Genomic DNA, 21,435 nt, shown 5'->3' on the forward strand with positions numbered 1-21,435 from the left:
TCTGTTCCTTTATTTTCTGGAGTTTCCTGTGGCAGAGGACAGAGCTTCAGATACAGATAGAGACAATAAAGGTTAGTAGTATGGGTACCAGAAGCTGTGAAAGATGGCAACATTATTCAAAGGAGAAAAAAGGGAAAAGGCGACATGAGCAAGAATCAAAATCAAAGCTGAATCAAAGCACTAAAGACGCTCAGACAGCAAAAACTGAAAAAAACACAGAAGACTAAGACAGGGTCTCGTGGAGACCTATCTATGCACAAATGCCCAGGAAAGGCACGGTGAACAGAAACTGTGAGAACGATGCACACAGATAACTTGCAGCACACAAATTCTGTGCAGAGAGTCCTGTTTGGAAAGGCACAAGCACGAGAACGTGCAGTCTGAACCAAACGGGTAGCTGACACTGCACAAATCCCAGGCCAAAACAGGATTTAAGGCTGCAAGAGTTCCAGTTCTTCTCCACCCTCCTTCCTCAGTAGTCTAGATTCTGCTCATCACTGGCTGGTGTCACGCCACGCTTCATCTCACCTCTTGATTGAACTGCTTCACTGGGCTTGATTCCGGCTTATCCACCCTTGATGGGATTCTCACCTGGATTACAAAGAAGAACAGGCAGATTATCCAGGGAGATGGAATCAGTCAGCACGCACACACACTTTTGCTTTCTTCCCTAACAACCATCCACACGAGAAAGCTCCCTGAATTATCGGTGCTAATTGCACAGAAGTCAGGAATAAGGGGAAAGAATCTACAGCAACCAGCAATTATAAGAACCAGAAGAAAAGGGAATACATGATCCACTTCCCACTTTGCCTCAGCCTGCTGCCGAGCGCAGATCATCCGCAACGAGTACCTGAATGACAACTCCCATCACGGGAAGGTTCAGAGTCTGTCCTGGCGCAGGAGGCGGCCACTGATCAATCTCATTGCACACTGCAGGGACACAGGCAGAGAACAAAGCTTAATCTGAAGGTCAATACAGCTAATTCAGCTGGGCCTATGAGTTCTGCCAATTTAATTATCCCTCATTCCTAGTTCACGTGTCCCCCTGGCTAGCTGCAAACAAAACTACATCAAATGACGGTGCGTGTTTAGGTCAGACACCAGACTTGCCTCTGCCCCACTGTTTCCAGTGCAGGCCCTGCAGCACCACAGAATCCCAGAATGTTCGGGGTTGGCAGGGACCCCTGGGGATCCCCCAGTCCCACCCCCTGCCCAAGCAGGGTCACCCAGAGCAGACTGCACAGCACCGCGTCCAGGCGGGGCTGGAATATCTCCAGAGAAGGAGACTCCACAGCCCCTCTGGGCAGCCTGGGCCAGGGCTCCGTCACCCTCAGAGGGAAGAAGTTCTTCCTCGGGTTCAGCTGGAGCTTCCTCTGCTCCAGTTTGTGCCCGTTGCCCCTTGTCCTGTCGCTGGGCACCACTGGAAAGAGTCTGGCCCCGTCCTCCTGACCCCCACCCTGCAGATATTTAGAGGCATTTCGAAGGTCCCCTCGCAGCCTTCTCTTCTCCAGGCTGAACAAGCCCAGCTCCCTCAGCCTCTCCTCGTAGGAGAGATGCTCCAGTCCCCCTCGCAGCCCTGCGCTGGACTCTCTCCAGTAGCTCCTCATCTTTCTGGAACTGGGGAGCCCAGCACTAGACCCAGCACTGCAGATGGGGCCACACTAAGGCAGAGCAGAGGGGAAGGAGAACCTCACCATACTGTTGATAAATCACAATTAAGTTGACTAGTGCGATAAAGACCTAGACAGAGCTGTAGCATTAGCAGTTTTCTCCTCTCTCTGGGAATACATTGTATGCAAAACTGACAGCATCATCTATTCAGGTTGTCAGACATTCCCCATTAATGCATCCTTCACAGCTGTTCATAATTTTGACAAGTCAACCACTTGGATGAAAGTTATCCCCTGTTGGAATTTGTTCCAGAACAAACTAATTTGGAACATTTCAGCTGTCTCTCAGGAACCTCCTGATAAAAACTCTGGAAGATTTCTATATGCAGACCCTCCCTCCTCGATCTGACTGCTCACCTGCCTCCAGGCACGGCTCCAGCTTGTCAAAGTATTCCGGAGCAATCAGCTGCAGCAACGACTGGAACAAGTTCACATAGGGAAGGCGCGACACCAGCACCAAAGACTATAAAAAAAGTTACATTTCGGAGTCAGAGACCCCCCAACATGATCACATCTAGCACTGCATATACTTGTACTGCTTACTAGAGGGCTACACTTCCAAACCAACATCAAGAACATGAGAGAGCTCAAAATCAGCACTTTTCCTGGTGGAATTCTTGCTAGCTACCCAGCTGTCGAGCCCTCAGGCTTTGGGAGACCCTGGCTGTCCACACAGGCAAGGAGTTTGTTGTTCAATGAATAAGCACAGCTGGCAGCTTCTACCAGGGAGCCACCGCAACGAAGAGGGCTGAGTTGGTGACCTGGCAAAAGACCAACGGGCAGAAAAATAAAAATAAATTGCTGACAGGTTCAAAGCAACCATTTCAGGTGGAGAAGAGCAAAGGAGCAGACCACTGAAACTGAAATCAGGCAAAGAAACAAAATAAAGAAATTTTGGGGAAGAAGAAACAAAGGGACTTGAAATAATGCTAATTTGTTTCCAGCAATGCCTTTTGTTGTTGTTTTGGCTTCTTTCTACAGCTTCTTTGTGAAGTCTACCTCTAGTTTTCACAACTTTTCCAACTGAGCCACACTGGCAGTTTTCATTACCACGCTGATTATTCTCTGCCTTTAATCATTAATGAAGACATTAATTAGGATCCGGTGAAAATTTCCACAATAGTCATTTAAACACTTCCTTTCCAACCCAAAACTTTGCCATTTGAAATCAAAAAACATCCAAGCGTGACAACATACTTCACGGGGCAATTCAGCGTTCCCACTAGTTTTGCAGGCCCACCAAAGAGCAGGCACGTTAGCTCGGTACAAATATCTGCTCAGCAGGTCCCCATGTTGTCCAGTTCCTCTAACCCTCCAGCTTTCTGAGTGCTCAATCACTGCTTTAGCCGAGATGAGGAACTCCTTTCTGTATCAGCACACCTCTTTGAAGGAAACCCCGTGACACTGCTGAGAGGTGGAGGAGAGAAGGCACAGCAGGCCAAGTCACTGCTGGGACCGAATGGTGTCCCCACCTTGCAGTAAGCTTCCCGACCGAGCCGCTATGAAGCACCGCTCTTTGAAGAGCGGGTGTCCAAAGTTCGTTTGTTGGAGAGGATGGCATTTTATCTTTTGATGTGAAAAAACACTACTGAAAGAGTCACTCCATGGAGAGTCATCCCATGGTTCATCCATGGAGAAAAACGCATCTTAGGATCAAAGCTAAATATTTTCCTTCTCTAGAAGCCGTCTGAAATTCCACGCTCTTTCAGCCAGTGACCACAACTATCTGAGTGATACCAAGCACTTTGCACATTTGTGCTGAAATAAACATGCAGTTTATATTATTTTTTCCAGTGTCTGTGTCAAAGGAATTTATGATGAGACACGAGGTTGGTGAGGTACCCGCAGCATCACTGCTACTAGTTAGCAGCAACCAGCTCAGCAGGAAATCCATTCCCAGATGGCTAGTAGGAAGAGCAAAGATTAAAGCCATAATAAGAGTGGGGTTAAGGTAACATGAAGTATAACAAAGTCCATCCTCTCACTAGCTGTGACACTACAGTACATACTGAAGCCAATATTCGAGCACTTCAGGATCTCCTGATTCAGACAGCAGGTCACTGCTCGTGTGATGAAGGCACCATGGCAACCGCAGCCCGGTTTGTTTGGAACTACACTTTCCACATACTCCTGCTCTCCACGACCTTTGCCGTTTCCTGCAGAAACACTGTGGGCGTCACGTAGGAAGTGGTGCTACTTCACAGCTATGGATAGGTGCCTTTTTACAGCTACCTACCAGCTGAGAGCAGCAAGCGATCTGGTTTCAGTACTCACCTTCTGAAAATAACCTCTCTTCATGGAGCTGTCCTTGACTTGCCTGAAGTACACATAACCAAAGTAGTGAGCCGACTCCCGCTGCAAGAGAGAGCGACAACGCTGTTATGGAGAAACTGCTACCAACCAGCTGCCTCCAGCCGCTGGCCAAACAACGACCCCGCCACCACACAGTCACCGCACTCCCTCCTGTTTACCCAAGTTCTCCATGCTCAGCTATCACCAAACGGGAAGACAGAGAGGAGAGACAAACAACTAAACTCACAGAAATTACAGCCTCCAAGTAGCACCTCTCGCTAGCCCCTCTCTGCGGTGCCTTCAGGGCTACCACCTCAAGGGTTACTTGAGGTTTCCACTAATGCCACCGGTGGAGCCAGGCCCCTGAGCTCACCCTGGCATCCCATGCTGCCACTGATGTGCTCTGACTGTCAGTTTTCCTTGCCAGCTAGAGGACAACAGACTGTTGAGGAAGGAACACATCATCTTCTGAGAGAAGGAAGTGTCCTCTGCCATACCCGTTGCATTCCTCTTTAGTCAGGCATTCAAGGGAGTAGCAGTCAAACTTTGCTCAGGATGAAGCACAAAGCTGAATGATGCTTCCTTCACAGCATCCACAAAAACTAACAGATTTAATCCAAATCCCCAGCGATCATTTCAAACACACTATGCCTTCTAAGTTCCCACAGACATCAAGGAAGCAGGATAGTTATCAGTGTTGATTGTCTGATAGTTATCAAACACAACGACCATCCTTAATACCATTTTTTGAAGCCCCACAGGACCTGTAACTTAAGGCACCTTTCTCTTCCCAAACATTATTTTTCCACAACAGAATCCAGTACTTTGGCAGTTTTACTTCTCTTACTTCTTTAAAGCCAGGTGAATCTGTGAGGCAGCATCCTTCTACCGACTGCTACAACACTATAAAAATGGATGCAGGCTGAAAATTGCCTAGCCCAGAATTTAGGAAAAGAAATCCTCCTACTCCCCTCCAGGCCAGCAACCCATTTCTGGGTTGCATATCACAAAAGGACTGCAGAAGTGTTAAAAAGGCACGTGCACAGGAAGCATCATCTCAAAGGAGAAAGCAGAAGAGGACAAGTTGATCCGATGGCCATCTGCTCCACTAAAAGAAGCAACAGTGCTCAGCACATCCCTCCTCTGCACGAGATGGGCAGGCAGTTCACTGGTGGAAAAACCACAGCTAGCAGACACTCCTGATATCAGTGCCTGCGTGTGGTCAAACCAGCCTGCACACAGCAAGCCGAAGTGTGGGTCTGCAGCACGCCAATTATGGCAGCTGGTCTGATGCACGCACATCCTGCAGTCATTAAGGGAACTGTCATCCCTCAACAACAGAGGTGAGCATCTCCTTTACTGCAGACAAGGATACTCTTGTGCTGCCTCATGGAAACGTGCACAGGTAGCCCTGCTGGCTGCCTGCTGGATGTCACCCGGGTGCCTTTTTGCTGTTGCTAGACATGACCAGCACTCTAATGTGGGTCCTCCTAATTCATTTCCGTCTCTCAGAGTAGCTGGGATTCTAAACGCAGCCCTCTGTGAGCACTAACGTGGAGGTAAGTCCTTGTGCCAAAAGCTTTCTCCTTTTATGACTACTCCTAAGGCCAAAGAAAATGAGTATTTTATGCATAGAAAACAGATTGAAAGTATATTTGGCTCTTAACCCAATAACACTACCGTCTGCTGAGCAGGAATAAGTAGTGCACCGAAACACAACCGACCTGCAGCGTTAGGGGTGCTTCTCTATTGTACTCGCCGTCGTCCTCGTAGTGAGTGCTCCTCTGTCCCCCAGACTGGCGCAGGCGGAAGCTAAACTGAGTATCCCCCAGGCCACCTGAGACGGAGAAGATCACAGATGCTCAGGAAGAAGCAACACTAAAGAGAAAGCTGGAAATTGCTTAAATCAGAAACACAGTATCACAGAATCACAGAATGGTAGGCATTGGAAGGGACCTCTGTGGGTCATCTAGTCCAAGCCTCCTGCCCAAGCAGGGTCACCCAGAGCAGGGGGCACAGGACCTTGTCCAGGCGGGGCTGGAATATCTCCAGAGAAGGAGACTCCACAGCCTCCCTGGGCAGCCTGGGCCAGGGCTCCGTCACCCTCAGAGGGAAGAAGTTCTTCCTCGGGTTCAGCTGGAGCTTCCTCTGCTCCAGTTTGTGCCCGTTGCCCCTTGTCCTGTCGCTGGGCACCACTGCAAAGAGTCTGGCCCCGTCCTCCTGACCCCCACCCTGCAGATATTTAGAGGCATTTCGAAGGTCCCCTCTCAGCCTTCTCTTCTCCAGGCTGAACAAGCCCAGCTCCCTCAGCCTCTCCTCGCAGGAGAGATGCTCCAGTCCCCTCCTCATCCTCGTAGCCCTGCGCTGGACTCTCTCCAGTAGCTCCTCATCTTTCTGGAACTGGGGAGCCCAGAACTGACAAACCCACGGATGCTGATTTCTCCAAAACTGAAAATGGAAGGTGACAGCTCAAAGAAACCCCCAAACCCAGTGCCAGACAGGAAGGACCCGTAGCTGATCATGAGAACTGGTATCATGAAGTTAAACCTTGCCAGGCCACTGCTGGGAAACTTTAGAGGCATCAGCCAGTATCATCTGCCCTGAGGAGCTGCAGCCACCACTTCTCATCCACCATATGGAAAAAACCTACAAACAGCCTTAATCGAAGACCCACGAACGCTGATTTTAATGACAATCCCCTGCACAGTAGTTCCAGCAAATGACCCAGCCAAGCACCACAGCCAGGTACCCCCAGGTCAGACCGTGCTGCTCATCCCCCCCAAGCACTCTTTGTACAACAGGAAAAAAGAAAAGTATGAAGTCCTCAGGAGGCTTCATCAGCGGGATGGGCAGAAGGAGCAGGAGTGAGTATGTACAAAGAGGTCACTTAGGAGGGAAGTTAAACTCACTAAGCTCACTGAAAAAAAACCACAGCCTGGAAGACCAAGGTCCTACAACGGAGTGAGAGGACGTACTCCCTTCCCACTGTTGCTGATGCTACGCTCCGAGGAAGAGTAAAGGTGTGTGTGTTACACAGATATAAATGTTAGTAATTAATTTGTTTTAATAAAAGGGACATGTAGCCTGAGTGTTCACTAAGTTCTGAGAAACTAGTGAAAGTTAAAGTCCTTAAAAACACTCAAAACTGGGCAAAGCTGCAGAAAACTAAGTCAGGAACCAGTCTTAAAGAAACAGGTACTGGGATGAATTAAGAAGGCCAATGGGATCCTGGGGTGCATGAGGAGGAGTGTGGGCAGCAGGGCGAGGGAGGTTCTCCTGCCCCTCTGCTCTGCCCTGGGGAGGCCCCATCTGCAGTGCTGGGTCCAGTGCTGGGCTCCCCAGTTCCAGAAAGATGAGGAGCTACTGGAGAGAGTCCAGCGCAGGGCTGCGAGGATGAGGAGGGGACTGGAGCATCTCTGCTGCGAGGAGAGGCTGAGGGAGCTGGGCTTGTTCAGCCTGGAGAAGAGAAGGCTGCGAGGGGACCTTCGAAATGCCTCTAAATATCTGCAGGGTGGGGGTCAGGAGGACGGGGCCAGACTCTTTGCAGTGGTGCCCAGCGCCAGGACAAGGGGCAACGGGCACAAACTGGAGCAGAGGAAGCTCCAGCTGAAGCCGAGGAAGAACTTCTTCCCTCTGAGGGTGACGGAGCCCTGGCCCAGGCTGCCCAGAGGGGCTGTGGAGTCTCCTTCTCTGGAGATATTCCAGCCCCGGCTGGACATGGTGCTGTGCCCCCTGCTCTGGGTGACCCTGCTTGGGCAGGCGGTTGGGCTGGGGGACCCACAGAGGGCCCTGCCAACCCCGACCATGCTGGGATTCTGTGAACACGCTTACTTCTTACTGCCACCTTTCTAATTCATAAATAGGAGCTTTGGGAACACCTCTGCTGTGAAAGCATCCTCTCCCCATCTAGTTCTCTTGGCTGAGCGCTTCACTCGCAAACAGAAACGCTGACAGTCGACAGCTGCAACCCTCAGGAGCCGACCCTTCGTGCCCAGTTTTTATGTTTCACTGGCATGGGTGAAACACGAGTGTGCAAGCTTATCAAGAAATTGTCCTCTCAGCCACGAGATCACAGATTCTATGTCCAGAGAGCAATCAAAACGACAAGCAGCCTCTTTACTCAGACCCGAGGGCTGGGTGCTCCTGGATGCCACCGTTCTAGAAGACGCAGCCCATCAGTCTCTGCTGCATCAGAGGCGATGACTCACTCTTTCCCTCATGAACCCGTTTCTCTCACAACGGCGAGGAACCACCCCGCAGGCTGCGGGCAAGGCCAGCAGATGCCACCTACCTGAGTAGGAGTCTGGGAAGGACAAGTAGCAGATACTAGTTTTCTGCAACAAACAGAAACACACAGTGAGAAAGCTTCCATCACGGCTGCTCAGTATTTAAAACCAGGGAGAAGAAAAAAAGGAAAAAAAAAAAAGGTTCTTACCTCTTTCTCTGTTAGTCTGAAGTCATAAGGATACACCAGCTGCAAAAGAGACAAGAGAAGGTAAGTCAGTCACTGCTCCACTTCTACACAGATCTACAACCGTGGCTTCCACGCAGCAAGGGCCTTCCTCCTCCCAAGGTAACGCATCCTACGAGGCGGCACACCTACCCATCCAAAATCCGACTGTCCAGAGCCCGCTGCGCTGAACTCGTCGCACAATCCGTATCTATTCTAGCAGATTTCAGACCAAATGGCTTATATTTTACTTAGGTTGTGACTCGAGAGTTGATCACGCGGTGAACAAACGGGCCCACCACCCAGTGGGTAACTGCTCTGTACAGACTACCGGTGTGCAAACGTCCCTTCTCCCTAAGGCAGGCAGGAGTGAGCTATTCCAAAGCTGCTTGAAATGATGTTAACGATACATCCTCTCCAGCCTCCAAGACCAGAAAGCATTACTATTCCATTTTACACCTAAATACAAGTTCAAAAATTGCCCCAAATTATGTCCCATGTGGAAAGTTTTTCACTTTGCGTATTTCTAACCGTTGTTAGGAGGAGGGTCACTTTCTATTCTGATTTTTTGCATCTTGCTGTAATGTCACTTGCAATTCACTAAACCCAGCAAATATTCTGCAGGAGTTAGGCAGGCTGGCACCATGAGCCGCGGAGAGGTAACACCAGGTCTCACAGCAATGAAATGAGAAGATGGACAGCAGGGACAGACCAAGAACGGCTTCAGAAATGAAGCTCTGCCTACAGGCGATGAGGCCTGGGAAGAAGAGCCACTGGAGGACGGCACAGCGTTCTGCAAAGACAGAGGGAGGGTGAGATTACTGTCCTCAAGGGCAGAGGAGAGGATGGACCAGTAATCAAGAGGGAGACAGCGGCAGTCTGGGCAAAGGTTTTAGCTGTATGAAGAGATTGGAAAACAATATCTCCTATGTACACTAAAAAATACCAAGTCTGGAGTTCGACACAGACTTCGTATACAGCCAGGGTGGCGACGCTTGTTTAACAGTCCTGAGCGAGTGGTCAGCTAGAGGTGCTGTCCACAGTGACCAGCGAGCAGAACGTGGGCAGCTGGAGAGGCTTGAGAGGATTCAGAGCTCTGATTTAGCCTCCCTGCTGTGAGATGTGTTGTTAGAAAGACAAGCTAAGGTTTATTTTGCACAGAAAAAGGTGGGTCTGGCACAGGCTTGCAGATTCATGCTTGGTCAGCATACCAGTGACAGCTGAATTGTGTTACACCCAACTTATCATCCAGCATTGCAGATAAGAGATTGTCAAGAATTTTGAAGCACCTAGGTGAAGAGTCTAGCTTTGCAGCCGAACTCTGTAAATGCTGATAACACTGGGTTTGCATTTACTGCAACCCAGTAGAAGAGAACTCAACGCAGCTGAGTTCACAGAATCCCAGCATGGCAGGGTTGGAAGGGCCCTCTGTGGGTCACCCAGTCCAACCCCCTGCCCAAGCAGGGTCACCCAGAGCAGGGGGCACAGCACCGCGTCCAGGCGGGGCTGGAATATCTCCAGAGAAGGAGACTCCCCAGCCCCTCTGGGCAGCCTGGGCCAGGGCTCCGGCACCCTCAGAGGGAAGAAGTTCTTCCTCGGCTTCAGCTGGAGCTTCCTCTGCTCCAGTTTGTGCCCGTTGCCCCTTGTCCTGTCGCTGGGCACCACTGGAAGGAGTCTGGCCCCATCCTCCTGACCCCCACCCTGCAGATATTTAGAGGCATTTCCAAGGTCCCCTCGCAGCCTTCTCTTCTCCAGGCTGAACAAGCCCAGCTCCCTCAGCCTTTCAGAGCTGCAAGGAACTGACACCCACCAGCAAGATCCACGACAGGAACAGCCACACCAAGAAGCCAGAACTGACACAGCCACAGCAAGGAGTTCCACGTGTCACTGGGCAGAGGACAGACACCGAAGCACTCACAAACCTGTAGAAGTCATCTACACAGCTTTTACAGCACTCACTGACCAGGAAACGCAGAAATTGCAGGCGGCTTTAAATAAGTGGATGAGAAAGCAACCAGCACTGAATGACTTGAAAAATGGAGATCTGCCCATCAGAGCTCTGGGCAGTGACTCTGCTCCAGGTCAGCCTGCGAGTCATCTGGTACTCCCATCAGGAGCTCTCTTCAGCGCTTGGCTCTTGTTGCAAGTCTATAAATAGCAAGGGTGGCACCGTGCCAGAGCGCTGGAAGTTCACCGAGCTCCCTCGCTTCGCTCCAGCAATTCCCCACCGATTCCTTCGCAAGGTCATCTAATCAGCTTCAGAGAGCCAGCCGAATTAACAATTAAAAACCACGCTGATTAGACTTCGGTTAAAGCTTCTCGGAAAGATGAAAGCTACAAAAACACGGGAGCAAAATTATCAGATACGAGCGGCAGCGACGAGGCAGCGGCTGGAGAACGAAGCATGAAGGGACGCATTACAGCTACGCCACAGGAGAAGGCACCCTGCTCTGCCTGCTGTGTTTTTGCATTAAGGGGGCTGATTAAATTCTTGTGGTTATCACAGAATCACAGAATAGTAGGGGTTGGAAGGGACCTCTGTGGGTCATCTAGTCCAACCCCCCTGCCGAAGCAGGGTCACCCAGAGCAGGCTGCACAGGACCTTGTCCAGGCGGGGCTGGAATATCTCCAGAGAAGGAGACTCCACAGCCTCCCTGGGCAGCCTGGGCCAGGGCTCCGGCACCCTCAGAGGGAAGAAGTTCTTCCTCGGGTTCAGCTGGAGCTTCCTCTGCTCCAGTTTGTGCCCATTGCCCCTTGTCCTGTCGCTGGGCACCACTGCAAAGAGTCTGGCCCCGGCCTCCTGACCCCCACCCTGCAGATATTTGTAGGCATTTATAAGGTCCCCTCGCAGCCTTCTCTTCTCCAGTCTGAACAAGCCCAGCTCCCTCAGCCTCTCCTCGCAGCAGAGATGCTCCAGTCCCCTCCTCATCCTCACAGCCCTGCACTGGACTCTCTCCAGTAGCTCCTCATCTTTCTGGAACTGGGGAGCCCAGCACTGGACCCAGCACTGCAGATGGGGCCTCCCCAGGGCAGAGCAGAGGGGCAGGAGAACCTCCCTCGTCCTGCTGGCCACACTCTTCTTGATGCACCCCAGGATCCCATTGGCTTTCTTGGCACCCAGGGCACACTGCTGGCTCATGGTTAGCCTGTCGTCCACCAGGACACCCAGGTCCCTCTCCACAGAGCTGCTCTCCAGCAGGTCCACCCCAAGCCTGTACTGGTGCCTGGGGTTGTTCCTCCCCAGGTGCAGGACCCTGCATTTGGCTTTGTTGAACCTCATCAGGTTCCTCTCTGCCCAGCTTTCCAGCCTATCCAGGTCACGCTGATTATTAGTTATGACTAATTTAATGATCAGACATTTATTTTGTTAATTCACATGTAGTAAAGGATAGGCCAGGAACAAAGACCTGGACATCTGATGCTGGTTCATCAAGCAGCTCAGGAATCTCACAGCATCGTGCTCGCTGCGATGCTTGCTGACGGTCAAAACTTCAGTTCAAGAGTCAGGACAGACTTCCAGTTCTCCTGCTGCCTTTTCTGGGAGGTCTTTCTGCAAGTAAATCAGACCAGAAGTGGAGGCCAATGGCTCCTAGCCGCTTTGTGGGTCCAAGTTCTAGATACACTAAAGCCGATGTTTCACTTCGAGATGTGTGCTCAGCATTTTTTTTGGGGGGGGCGAATAAAAAAGAAAAGAAAATCAGGCTCAAATGCTTCTGACTGAGCACAGCAGCACAGATGGACCCAAAATTCAGATGTTATGTTTTTGAAGCTTATCTTCTGCATCTTTGCTTCTGCAGTGCTGGGTCCAGTTCTGGGCTCCCCAGTTCCAGAAAGAAGAAGAGCTACTGGAGAGAGTCCAGCGCAGGGCTGCGAGGATGAGGAGGGGACTGGAGCATCTCTCCTGCGAGGAGAGGCTGAGGGAGCTGGGCTTGTTCAGCCTGGAGAAGAGAAGGCTGCGAGGGGACCTTCGAAATGCCTCTAAATATCTGCAGGGTGGGGGTCAGGAGGATGGGGCCAAGCTCTTTCCAGTGGTGCCCAGTGACAGGACAAGGGGCAACGGGCACAAATTGAGGCACAGGAAGTTCCGTCTGAAGATGAGGAAGAACTTCTTCCCTCTGAGGGTGACGGAGCCCTGGCCCAGGCTGCCCAGGGAGGTTGTGGAGTCTCCTTCTCTGGAGATATTCAAGACCCGCCTGAACAAGGTCCTGTGCAGCTTGCTGTAGGTGACCCTGCTTCGGCAGGAGGGTTGGACTGGATGTCCCACAGAGGTCCCTTCCAACCCCTACTATTCTGTGATTCTGTGACGTACTTGTGTGCTTCGGGGTGGGGAATCAACAAATATATACAAGATTAAAAACCCAACCTAAAATAGCAAGAATCCTAGTCGCCAGAACTTTTGAAAAGCAAAAAGACAGGAAGCAAAAAGGAACTTTTTATTTGCCAAAGTCGGTGGATATGTCAGCAGCAGCCCAAAGGGGCTTAAATCGTGTCACAACTTGTGACGAAGCGCTCTCCCATCAATACTCCAGCCCCAAGCGCGGAGGTGACACGCGTTGCTGAAAACAGATCCGTGCACTAAAGCGCTGCTGTTGACATCGGCAAGGGCGCCCAGCGCTCTGCTGCTGCCACAGCAACACGGAGAACATCCCAGAAGATGACTTCTGGTGACTCGGCAGCAACCCCGGCTTCACAAAGCACCCGTGTTGGGAGCAGCTTGGGGAGGGAGGAGCCAGCGCCGCTGTGACAAGGGACATTTCAGAACCGCAGGGACGGGTTTTCAGCGTTTCGATGACAGCGGCACCAGAGAAGTCGGAGCCCTTGCGGAGTTGGACGGCAACCGGCTGGTGGGGATAGCTGCTCCCGCAGGACACTGACTGCTAGCCCGAGAGGATCACCTCCAAAACAGAATCACTGAATCCCAGCATGGTCGGGGTTGGCAGGGACCCCTGGGGATCCCCCAGTGCCACCCCCTGCCCAAGCAGGGTCACCCAGAGCAGGCTGCACAGCACCGCGTCCAGCCGGGGCTGGAATATCTCCAGAGAAGGAGACTCCACAGCCCCTCTGGGCAGCCTGGGCCAGGGCTCCGGCACCCTCAGAGGGAAGAAGTTCTTCCTCGGCTTCAGCTGGAGCTTCTTCTGCTCCAGTTTGTGCCCGTTGCCCCTTGTCCTGTCGCTGGGCACCACTGCAAAGAGTCTGGCCCCGTCCCCCTGACCCCCACCCTGCAGATATTTAGAGGCATTTCGAAGGTCCCCTCGCAGCCTTCTCTTCTCCAGGCTGAACAAGCCCAGCTCCCTCAGCCTCTCCTCGCAGGAAAGATGCTCCAGTCCCCTCCTCATCCTCGCAGCCCTGCGCTGGACTCTCTCCAGTAGCTCCTCAAACATGTCTTCTCTCTCCCTGGTATTCGACTGTTTGAAGAAATGTAAATCAGTGGATGACTCAGAAGCAGTAATTCTGCCCAATTTCTACATTAACCTATGTTTTTGCTTTGTAACACCTTTTCTTCTGTACATTTAAACAGCAGCAGAGGCGGGACTTGCTGAAGTTCAGGCCGACGGTACATCTACACCGCTCGACGACTGCACAGAACTCGAGCCATGCAACATCCAGAAACCTGAGCAGACCCTCAACGAGCTCTTGGCTGCCAAGTTGTAACCACAGAGCCCACCCCATTCCAGGGGTAATTCTGCCTTTCTACTCCGTGTCACTGCAGGACAGACAACACACACTGAGCAGGCTTCAACCACGTGGCTTCTGCGTAGATTCGGGCAGCCAGGGAAGAAAAGAGAGGTTTTGTCTGGAAGGAATCCTACAGTCAGGAGAAAAGGAGAGGATGACAAGGTTTCAGCACAGAAACCCTGACCGAGACAGGCCTGCTCCCAAGGCAGAACTGCAGGGGACATCCGAAGGCTGGACGACACCTGGGATGCCTCCATCTTCACACGCTGATTTACAGGGATGATGCAAAAGCGTGGGGCAACCTCCAGAGAGGGAAGTTTCCCTTCCTTCCTTCTGACTCACTTTGCTGCGAGCACGTGAGGTTGTGCAAGTTACTCCAAGTATTCTCAGCCTGTCGCTCTGTGTAATCCTTGGGTGCGTGACCAGCCCCTGTGTGTAAATCACTCTTGAGAGGCAGACACGTACATCCACAAAACCACAGGGAGCTCCGTCAAGATCTAATCTCCGCCAGCTACACTGATCTGGCGATGCCCACGGCAAACTTCCCGTGCAGACTCAGCCAGGACTGAAGTCCCACAGGGCTGGGTGCCACAGACACATTTTTTTTTAACCCAGGAACTTGGAGTCAAGCACCCAAATGATAAAACTCCCTCTTCTTGGCTGCAGAAATCAGCCTGCTTGGAGACAAGCCACAGGATCCGGAGCCAGTCTAAAACAACCAAGGCAACAGATGGAAACGGAATCAGCAGGACGGTAACGGCACCACTTGATGCCTGGCAATAGTGACACTTGTGCTTTTTCAAAATTTTGAAATAATTTTACTTTGAATTCCCCTGTAAGACAGTACCAGCTCAAGCTTTTTTATTTTCCCAACCCCATCCAGAACGGAACACGGGATCTTTATCACACAGCTTCTCCTCTGCCAGGCCGCTTTCTGGGCATCTCACCCAACGCAGACCCCTGTCCCTTGCCCAAACCCTTCGCTCACAGACAGCAATCCCCAACGGACAAGCGAAAGGAAAAGCGACGGTGGGGTTGTGCCATCACTCAGTCCGGATGCTGAGCTGTTCCCAGTCTTCTTGGTCATTTATGCCACACGAGAATCATTTTTCCCACCAATATTTACAAAGGCAAAGGAGGAAAAGGGCAGAAAGGAAGAAAAAGAAGCAAAAACACCTTTCTGGGGATTAACAAACCGTATCACTGCATACCCCAATCACAAAGTACCCTCGTTATAATGTTAGACAGGTAAGAAAACCAGTAGGAAAGCACCTTTGTAGCTACATACTAAAACACACCTGTGAAGCATTAAATTGTAAATGCTAATTACTGTCTCAGTATTCGTATCCTTTCCAGGGTATATCGGGTCTGGTTTCGCAGGAAAGAGCACAGAGCATGTGAAACTTCGGTTTACAGCACATTTTTAAATTTAATTTTCATGCCTCATGGAAACACACACCATCAAGCATTTAAGAAAGCAGAGCAGTGATAGGCTAACTTGATCTCTGCCGCTGCCCCTTCCCTCCAGAAGCTTCAGCATGACTTTAAAAATGCAAAGTCTGGAATCTCTGAAAAACAGCATTAACCCCCTTCCACGAAGGCAAAGCAAGGAGTACTTCCCAAAATCACACAAATATCAAGGAATCTGAGATAATGCTTTAGGTTCAGCATAACCCAGACACATCTTGGCCCCTTATGCTGCATTTTCATGGAACGTCAACCAGCTCTGGCCTTCAGTCACGTCACAAGCCTGAGGTATCCAGCTCCCTTCAACTCCTCTTCCAGAGGCAAACAGTGCAATTTTCCAGGAAACAGAGGAAAAAATGTCCCAGCCCTTTCGCTCCCAGCTCATCCTCTCTGCCCCCCGCGACCCCCTAGGCATTCCAGGAAGCCCCCCGACACCGCAGGTCCTCAGGCCAACAGAGCTGCCTCAGCCCCCCACGCCCCATCACCTCCCCACCCAGCTTCGACTCCTTCCCTGCCGCTGTCCTGCGACACCCACCCCTGCTCCTCCTCGGTGCCTGCTGACCCCACACGTCACGGAATCCCAGAATGTTGGGGGTTGGCAGGGACCTCTGTGGGTCACCCAGTGCCACCCCCTGCCCAAGCAGGGTCACCCAGAGCAGGGGGCACAGCACCGCAGCCAGGCGGGGCTGGAATATCTCCAGAGAAGGAGACTCCCCAGCCCCTCTGGGCAGCCTGGGCCAGGGCTCCGTCACCCTCAGAGGGAAGAAGTTCTTCCTCGGGTTCAGCTGGAGCTTCCTCTGCTCCAGTTTGTGCCCGTTGCCCCTTGTCCTGGCGCTGGGCACCACTGGAAAGAGTCTGGCCCCGTCCTCCTGACCCCCACCCTGCAGATATTTAGAGGCATTTCGAAGGTCCCCGCGCAGCCTTCTCTTCTCCAGGCTGAACAAGCCCAGCGCCCCCCCCCCCCCCCCGCAGCCCCCGGCCCTGCCCGGGCCCTGATCCCCTCCTCCCCAGCCCCCCGGGCCCCCCCCGCACCTCCATGGCCTGGCCCAGCTCCAGGTCGAAGGTGACCACGCAGACGCAGTCGAGCCAAGCGGAGAAGCGGGCCCAGGGCAGCGGAGAGGCGGCGACGCCGGACCGGCGGGGCCTGGCCTGCGCCCGGCACAGCGCGTCCATGGCAGCGCCCGCTCCGCCCGGCCCGGCCCGGCCACGCCCCCGGCCCCTCCCTCCGGCCCCGCCCCGCCGCGCCGCGCCCCCTGCCGGCCCGGAGGTCCCGCTCCCGCCGCCCGCACCATTGAGACGGCTCCGACTGCGCAGAGCGGCCCGCGGCGGGGTGTCATGGCGGTGGGCATGGCCGTGGCCGGCGCCCCGCAGGACCCGGGGGCCAGAACACGGCGGGCCGTGGCCGCCGCTAAACCCGCCTCACCCTGCCCCGCTCCCCACAGCTTCACCCCTCCGCCACCTGCTCACCCCGGGCCGCGGCTGCAGCCCCGGGGCCTCCCAGGGCCTCCCCGGCCTGGGCCTCACAGGGCCTCCGCGGCCTGGGCCTCCCCGGCCTGCACCGCCGGGGCTGCTGCCTGGGCCCGGGACCCGGGTCTGGGCCTGGCCCGCGGGCTCAAGCGGGCCGGGAGCGGTGCCGGTGGCAGGGAGGGCTGCCGAGCCCCGAGGGGGCCGGCGGGGGCTGCCAGCAGAGCCGTGCTTGGCACGGGGCCGACGTTGTCCAAAGCAAATGGCAAAGGGAAAACTGGGACCTCAACGAGTTTTGTTCGGTTCGAGGCGTGTGAGCTCTGCGGCACGAGCTGTGTCCTTCTCACGTTAGTTCAGCGCTCGGGGTGGGAGGACAGGGACATCTAGGAAATGCTAAAACATGAGAGAGAAATACCAGTTTCGTGGCAGATTTCCTGAGGCGCTGACTAAAAGCCGTTCACTTTTTTTTTCTTCTTTGTTGCTAGGCTGCTGTTCAGCCAGTGTTGGTCGTGGAGAAGGTAAGCGCCGGGGCCACTGTAAGGAGAAAGCTTGAGAAGGAGAGAGTCTGCAGCAGCACCGACTCGGGCTCGCACGCTGAGCATCCCCCCTGCGCCCATGCCTCCCTGAGAGGTTTGTAGCCTCAGTCCTAACATCACCCATGTGAGCTGGGCCATAAAGCCTCTTTACTGGGCTAAAACAAAGTTTTGTTGTCAGATTTTATGGGAAGAGATGTGCACATGTCTGTGTGCTTCCTTGATAAGCTGCATCATGACCCAAAGGCACAAATTCTAGAGAACAAGTCTGCTGAGGAGCAGCTGAGGGAGCTGGGGCTGCTCAGGCTGGAGAAGAGGAGGCTGAGGGGAGACCTTCTCGCTCTCTGCAGCTCCCTGACAGGAGGGGGCAGGGAGGGGGGGTTGGGCTCTGCTCCCCAGGACCCAGCGACAGGACAAGAGGCGATGGCCTCAGGCTGCGTCAGGGGAGGTTCAGGTTGGAGATTGGGGAAATTTCTTTGCTGAGAGAGTGGTCAGGGGTTGGCCCAGGCTGCCCAGGGCAGTGGGGGAGTCCCCATCCCTGGAGGGGTTCAGACACCGTGTGGCTGTGGCACTTGGGGACAGGGTTTAGCAGGCATGGGGGTGTTGGGGTGACAATTGGACTTGGTGATCTTGGAGGTCTTTTCCAACCTTAATGATTCTGTGAAATATGGGGGTAATTCTGTCAAAACCAATAGAATTGTTTCAGATTTACGTGACTTTCGAGGAGAATCTGCCTTATTAACTTTAACTATTGGGTACACAGAGAGAGATCCTTTCGCCACTATAGATGAATTTGTGTCCTTTCCTTTGGCTACGTGTCCAGCATACTGACAAATGTAGAACTCATTTTAGGATTCCCATACTTGCCTGTGCTGCAGTATGACTCTTGGAAATGGCCTCTGAGAAGAGAGAACGAGGGATCTTGGGTCTGTACTGACTTTGTGCCTAAGACAGACTCCTGTTCACAGTAAAGGTCTGTGTTTCAGTAGTCTTTCAGCTGTTGTTTTGATGCTTCTCAGATGTTATAAGTACTTTCATTACCCTGTTTATTCACAGTAAATTTTCTTCTGCTTGCAAGCCAGTAATGTATGTGTGGCTGCAGTGAAATCAGCTATGTGAGACTGCTTGGAATAAGATTAAAGGTGATTTTTATTATGGGACAAAGGATTATGGGGCCAAAAATGTCCAGTATTTTTTATTCAGGTTGTTTTTCTGGTATTTTCGTCATGCCCCTTTTCTGGCAGGAATGAGTTGTAAGCTTGGTGGGGTTTTTTTCACTTGTTTTCTTTGATAACTTGTCCTACACGTTTAGTAAGAAAGAAAACCCTATTGGGATTTTCTGGGATTGTGAGTAGGACCAAAGTAGATGTGTCTTTTATGCTGGACTTCTGTGGAGACCTCACCAACGTTTCATACGATCGTGGTGATGAAATTGCCTGATCAAGAAAGCCCTCGACAACATGAGGACTAAAGAGCTCGTTCTCCTTCCGCGCACGTAGTGTGACAGCTATATGACTGGAGATAACATTAATATCACAGAATCACAGAATAGGGGTTGGAAGGGACCTCTGTGGGTCATCTAGTCCAACCCCCCTGCCGAAGCAGGGTCACCTACAGCAGGCTGCACAGGATCTTGTCCAGGCGGGTCCTGAATATCTCCAGAGAAGGAGACTCCACAACCTCCCTGGGCAGCCTGGGCCAGGGCTCCGTCACCCTCAGAGGGAAGAAGTTCTTCCTCATGTTCAGACGGAACTTCCTGTGCTTCAGTTTGTGCCCGTTGCCCCTTGTCCTGTCACTGGGCACCACTGAAAAGAGCTTGGCCCCATCCTCCTGACACCCACCCTGCAGATATTTGTAGGCATTTATAAGGTCCCCTCGCGGCCTTCTCTTCTCCAGGCTGAACAAGCCCAGCTCCCTCAACCTCTCCTCGTAGTGGAGATGCTCCAGTCCCCTCACCATCCTTGTAGCCCTCAAAGAAGTAATGTACTGCATCATAACAAAAATTCTTTAGATACAGTATGCTGAGAGCATATCACAGAATATCACAGAATAGTAGGGGTTGGAAGGGCCCTCTGTGGGTCACCCAGTCCCACCCCCTGCCCAAGCAGGGTCACCCAGAGCAGGCTGCACAGCACCTTGTCCAGGCGGGGCTGGAATATCTCCAGAGAAGGAGACTCCACAGCCTCCCTGGGCAGCCTGGGCCAGGGCTCCGTCACCCTCAGAGGGAAGAAGTTCTTCCTCATGTTCAGACGGAAATATAATAAATAATATAGATTATTATAAATATAATAAAATTATTTATTATAAATATAATAAATAATAATCAATGTTAATTAACAGTTCATATTACAATGCCATTATCTGTGTTAGCGTAGCACCTCTGCACCCTAATGATGGGCGGCGGCTGCGTTTAGCAAGGTGCAGTACGATCCAGCCAAGGGGACGGCGTGGCTTCAGCGTGAAGAAACAGGACATCACGGTAATCAGAGTGCAAAAAAGTATAAAAGGACAAGGGGGTGACGCTGGTTCGCACGATGGGTGATGGTCCTGCTGTCCTGGCACCGCGTCGTTAGCTGCCCCGTGGCATTGCTGCGCTGCTGTTTGGAAAGCAGTCTCTGACCGCGCGTAGCTGCTGTGTCGCAACGCACACAGGATATCTGAGGGAAGGCCTGGCATTTGATCTTGACTTTGATATCTCCTGACGATTTACACGAGCTGAGGACATGCCCCAGAGTATTTTTGGTTTAATGTTGTCTAAACACAAGAGCTTTTATAAGTCATTTCCTCAGCTTGTCTTGAAACAAAAACAGGGAAGCCTGGCAGCCCTGACGGGTATCTGGCTCTGCAGCCCTTTTGCGAGGGGTGGGCAGGGCGCTGGTCCCGTGCTCCTCCGGACTTCTGCAGAGCAAGCTGCAAAGCAGCGTTTTCTCCAAGAGAAGAGTTTCATCTGCTCGGTGTGGAGGACTGGGCCTCCTGAGCTTTCGGTCTCTACAAAACAGCTCATCGCAAGGCCCACAGTTTCTCGCCTTTTAAGCGCCTGTATGCTCCTGGACCATATCTGGGCAACGAAGGTTCTGCAGAACTCGAGAACGCTGCAGATCCGATCCTCACCAAAGCTCCGGCCTCGCCGGAGACGCTGCGCTGCAGAGGGCCAGCACGTCGTTTCTGCACGGCTCCTAAGCAACCTGAGTAAATAGAACATTTCGCAACCTCAACCACAGCGGTTGCCACACTTTCATCTATAATTATCTTTTGCATCAGAGCTCTCAAGAGCAACCCTCCTACCAGATTTTGCAGGATATTTTGCATCCAGCTTCAGCTTGCCTGCCTTTTCTCTTGCATTGCCAGTCAGGATAATATTCCCCAGACAAGAGGAGAAACATAAATACCCTGCAGACCAGAGGAACGTGCGCTGTGCTGTAAGCCAAGAAATGTTAGCTCGCCAGCCGCACTCCTGATTGCTGTTTATATTCTCTGCACTTCAGAGCTTTGTTATTTGAACAAGGCCTCGTAACTTGCCCCAAAAGGCAGCCAAATATAATTCTCGGTGTTTGGAAAGCCCAATACACAAATTATATTTAGGAAAAGAGCCCAGCAGAACAAACTAAGGCTTCTCCCCTCCTCCCTTCAGTGTTTCTGAGAATTAATATCTAAACTGCAGCTTGGCGATCCTGATACAATGTCTGTTCTCGGCGCTGGATCGCACTTCGTTTCTCAGCCAAGAATAGAGCCCAGCATTCCTGATCATCCACATCCTATTTCTGGTCGTGCAGGCTCCGAGCAGAACGGCTGCTTAATCCCGCTCTCGGTGCGGACCTGCGGCGAGGCTCAGGCTCAGCCCCCCGGTTCCAGAGCCGAGGAGCCACGCTCAGGGTCTGAA

At 52.3% G+C, this 21,435-nt stretch overlaps 1 protein-coding gene across 1 annotated transcript in view; it reads right to left on the reverse strand.

The window, feature by feature from the left end:
• DENND6B (DENN domain containing 6B) overlaps window positions 1–16,747 on the reverse strand; it is a 36,336-nt gene extending 19,589 nt beyond the window's left edge. The window contains exons 1-8 of the mRNA XM_075428938.1: window positions 16,591–16,747; window positions 8,401–8,439; window positions 8,257–8,299; window positions 5,690–5,802; window positions 3,948–4,028; window positions 2,031–2,136; window positions 854–933; window positions 529–591 (exon numbers count right to left, since the gene is read on the reverse strand). Coding sequence (XP_075285053.1) covers window positions 529–591; window positions 854–933; window positions 2,031–2,136; window positions 3,948–4,028; window positions 5,690–5,802; window positions 8,257–8,299; window positions 8,401–8,439; window positions 16,591–16,731 — 666 coding nt within the window. The 5' untranslated portion in view covers window positions 16,732–16,747. The remainder of the gene's footprint in view (window positions 1–528; window positions 592–853; window positions 934–2,030; window positions 2,137–3,947; window positions 4,029–5,689; window positions 5,803–8,256; window positions 8,300–8,400; window positions 8,440–16,590) is intronic.
• Between the last annotated feature and the right edge of the window lie 4,688 nt (window positions 16,748–21,435).

Source organism: Opisthocomus hoazin, chromosome 8, assembly GCF_030867145.1.
Source record: "Opisthocomus hoazin isolate bOpiHoa1 chromosome 8, bOpiHoa1.hap1, whole genome shotgun sequence".
In the NCBI taxonomy this organism is placed as follows: domain Eukaryota; kingdom Metazoa; phylum Chordata; class Aves; order Opisthocomiformes; family Opisthocomidae; genus Opisthocomus; species Opisthocomus hoazin.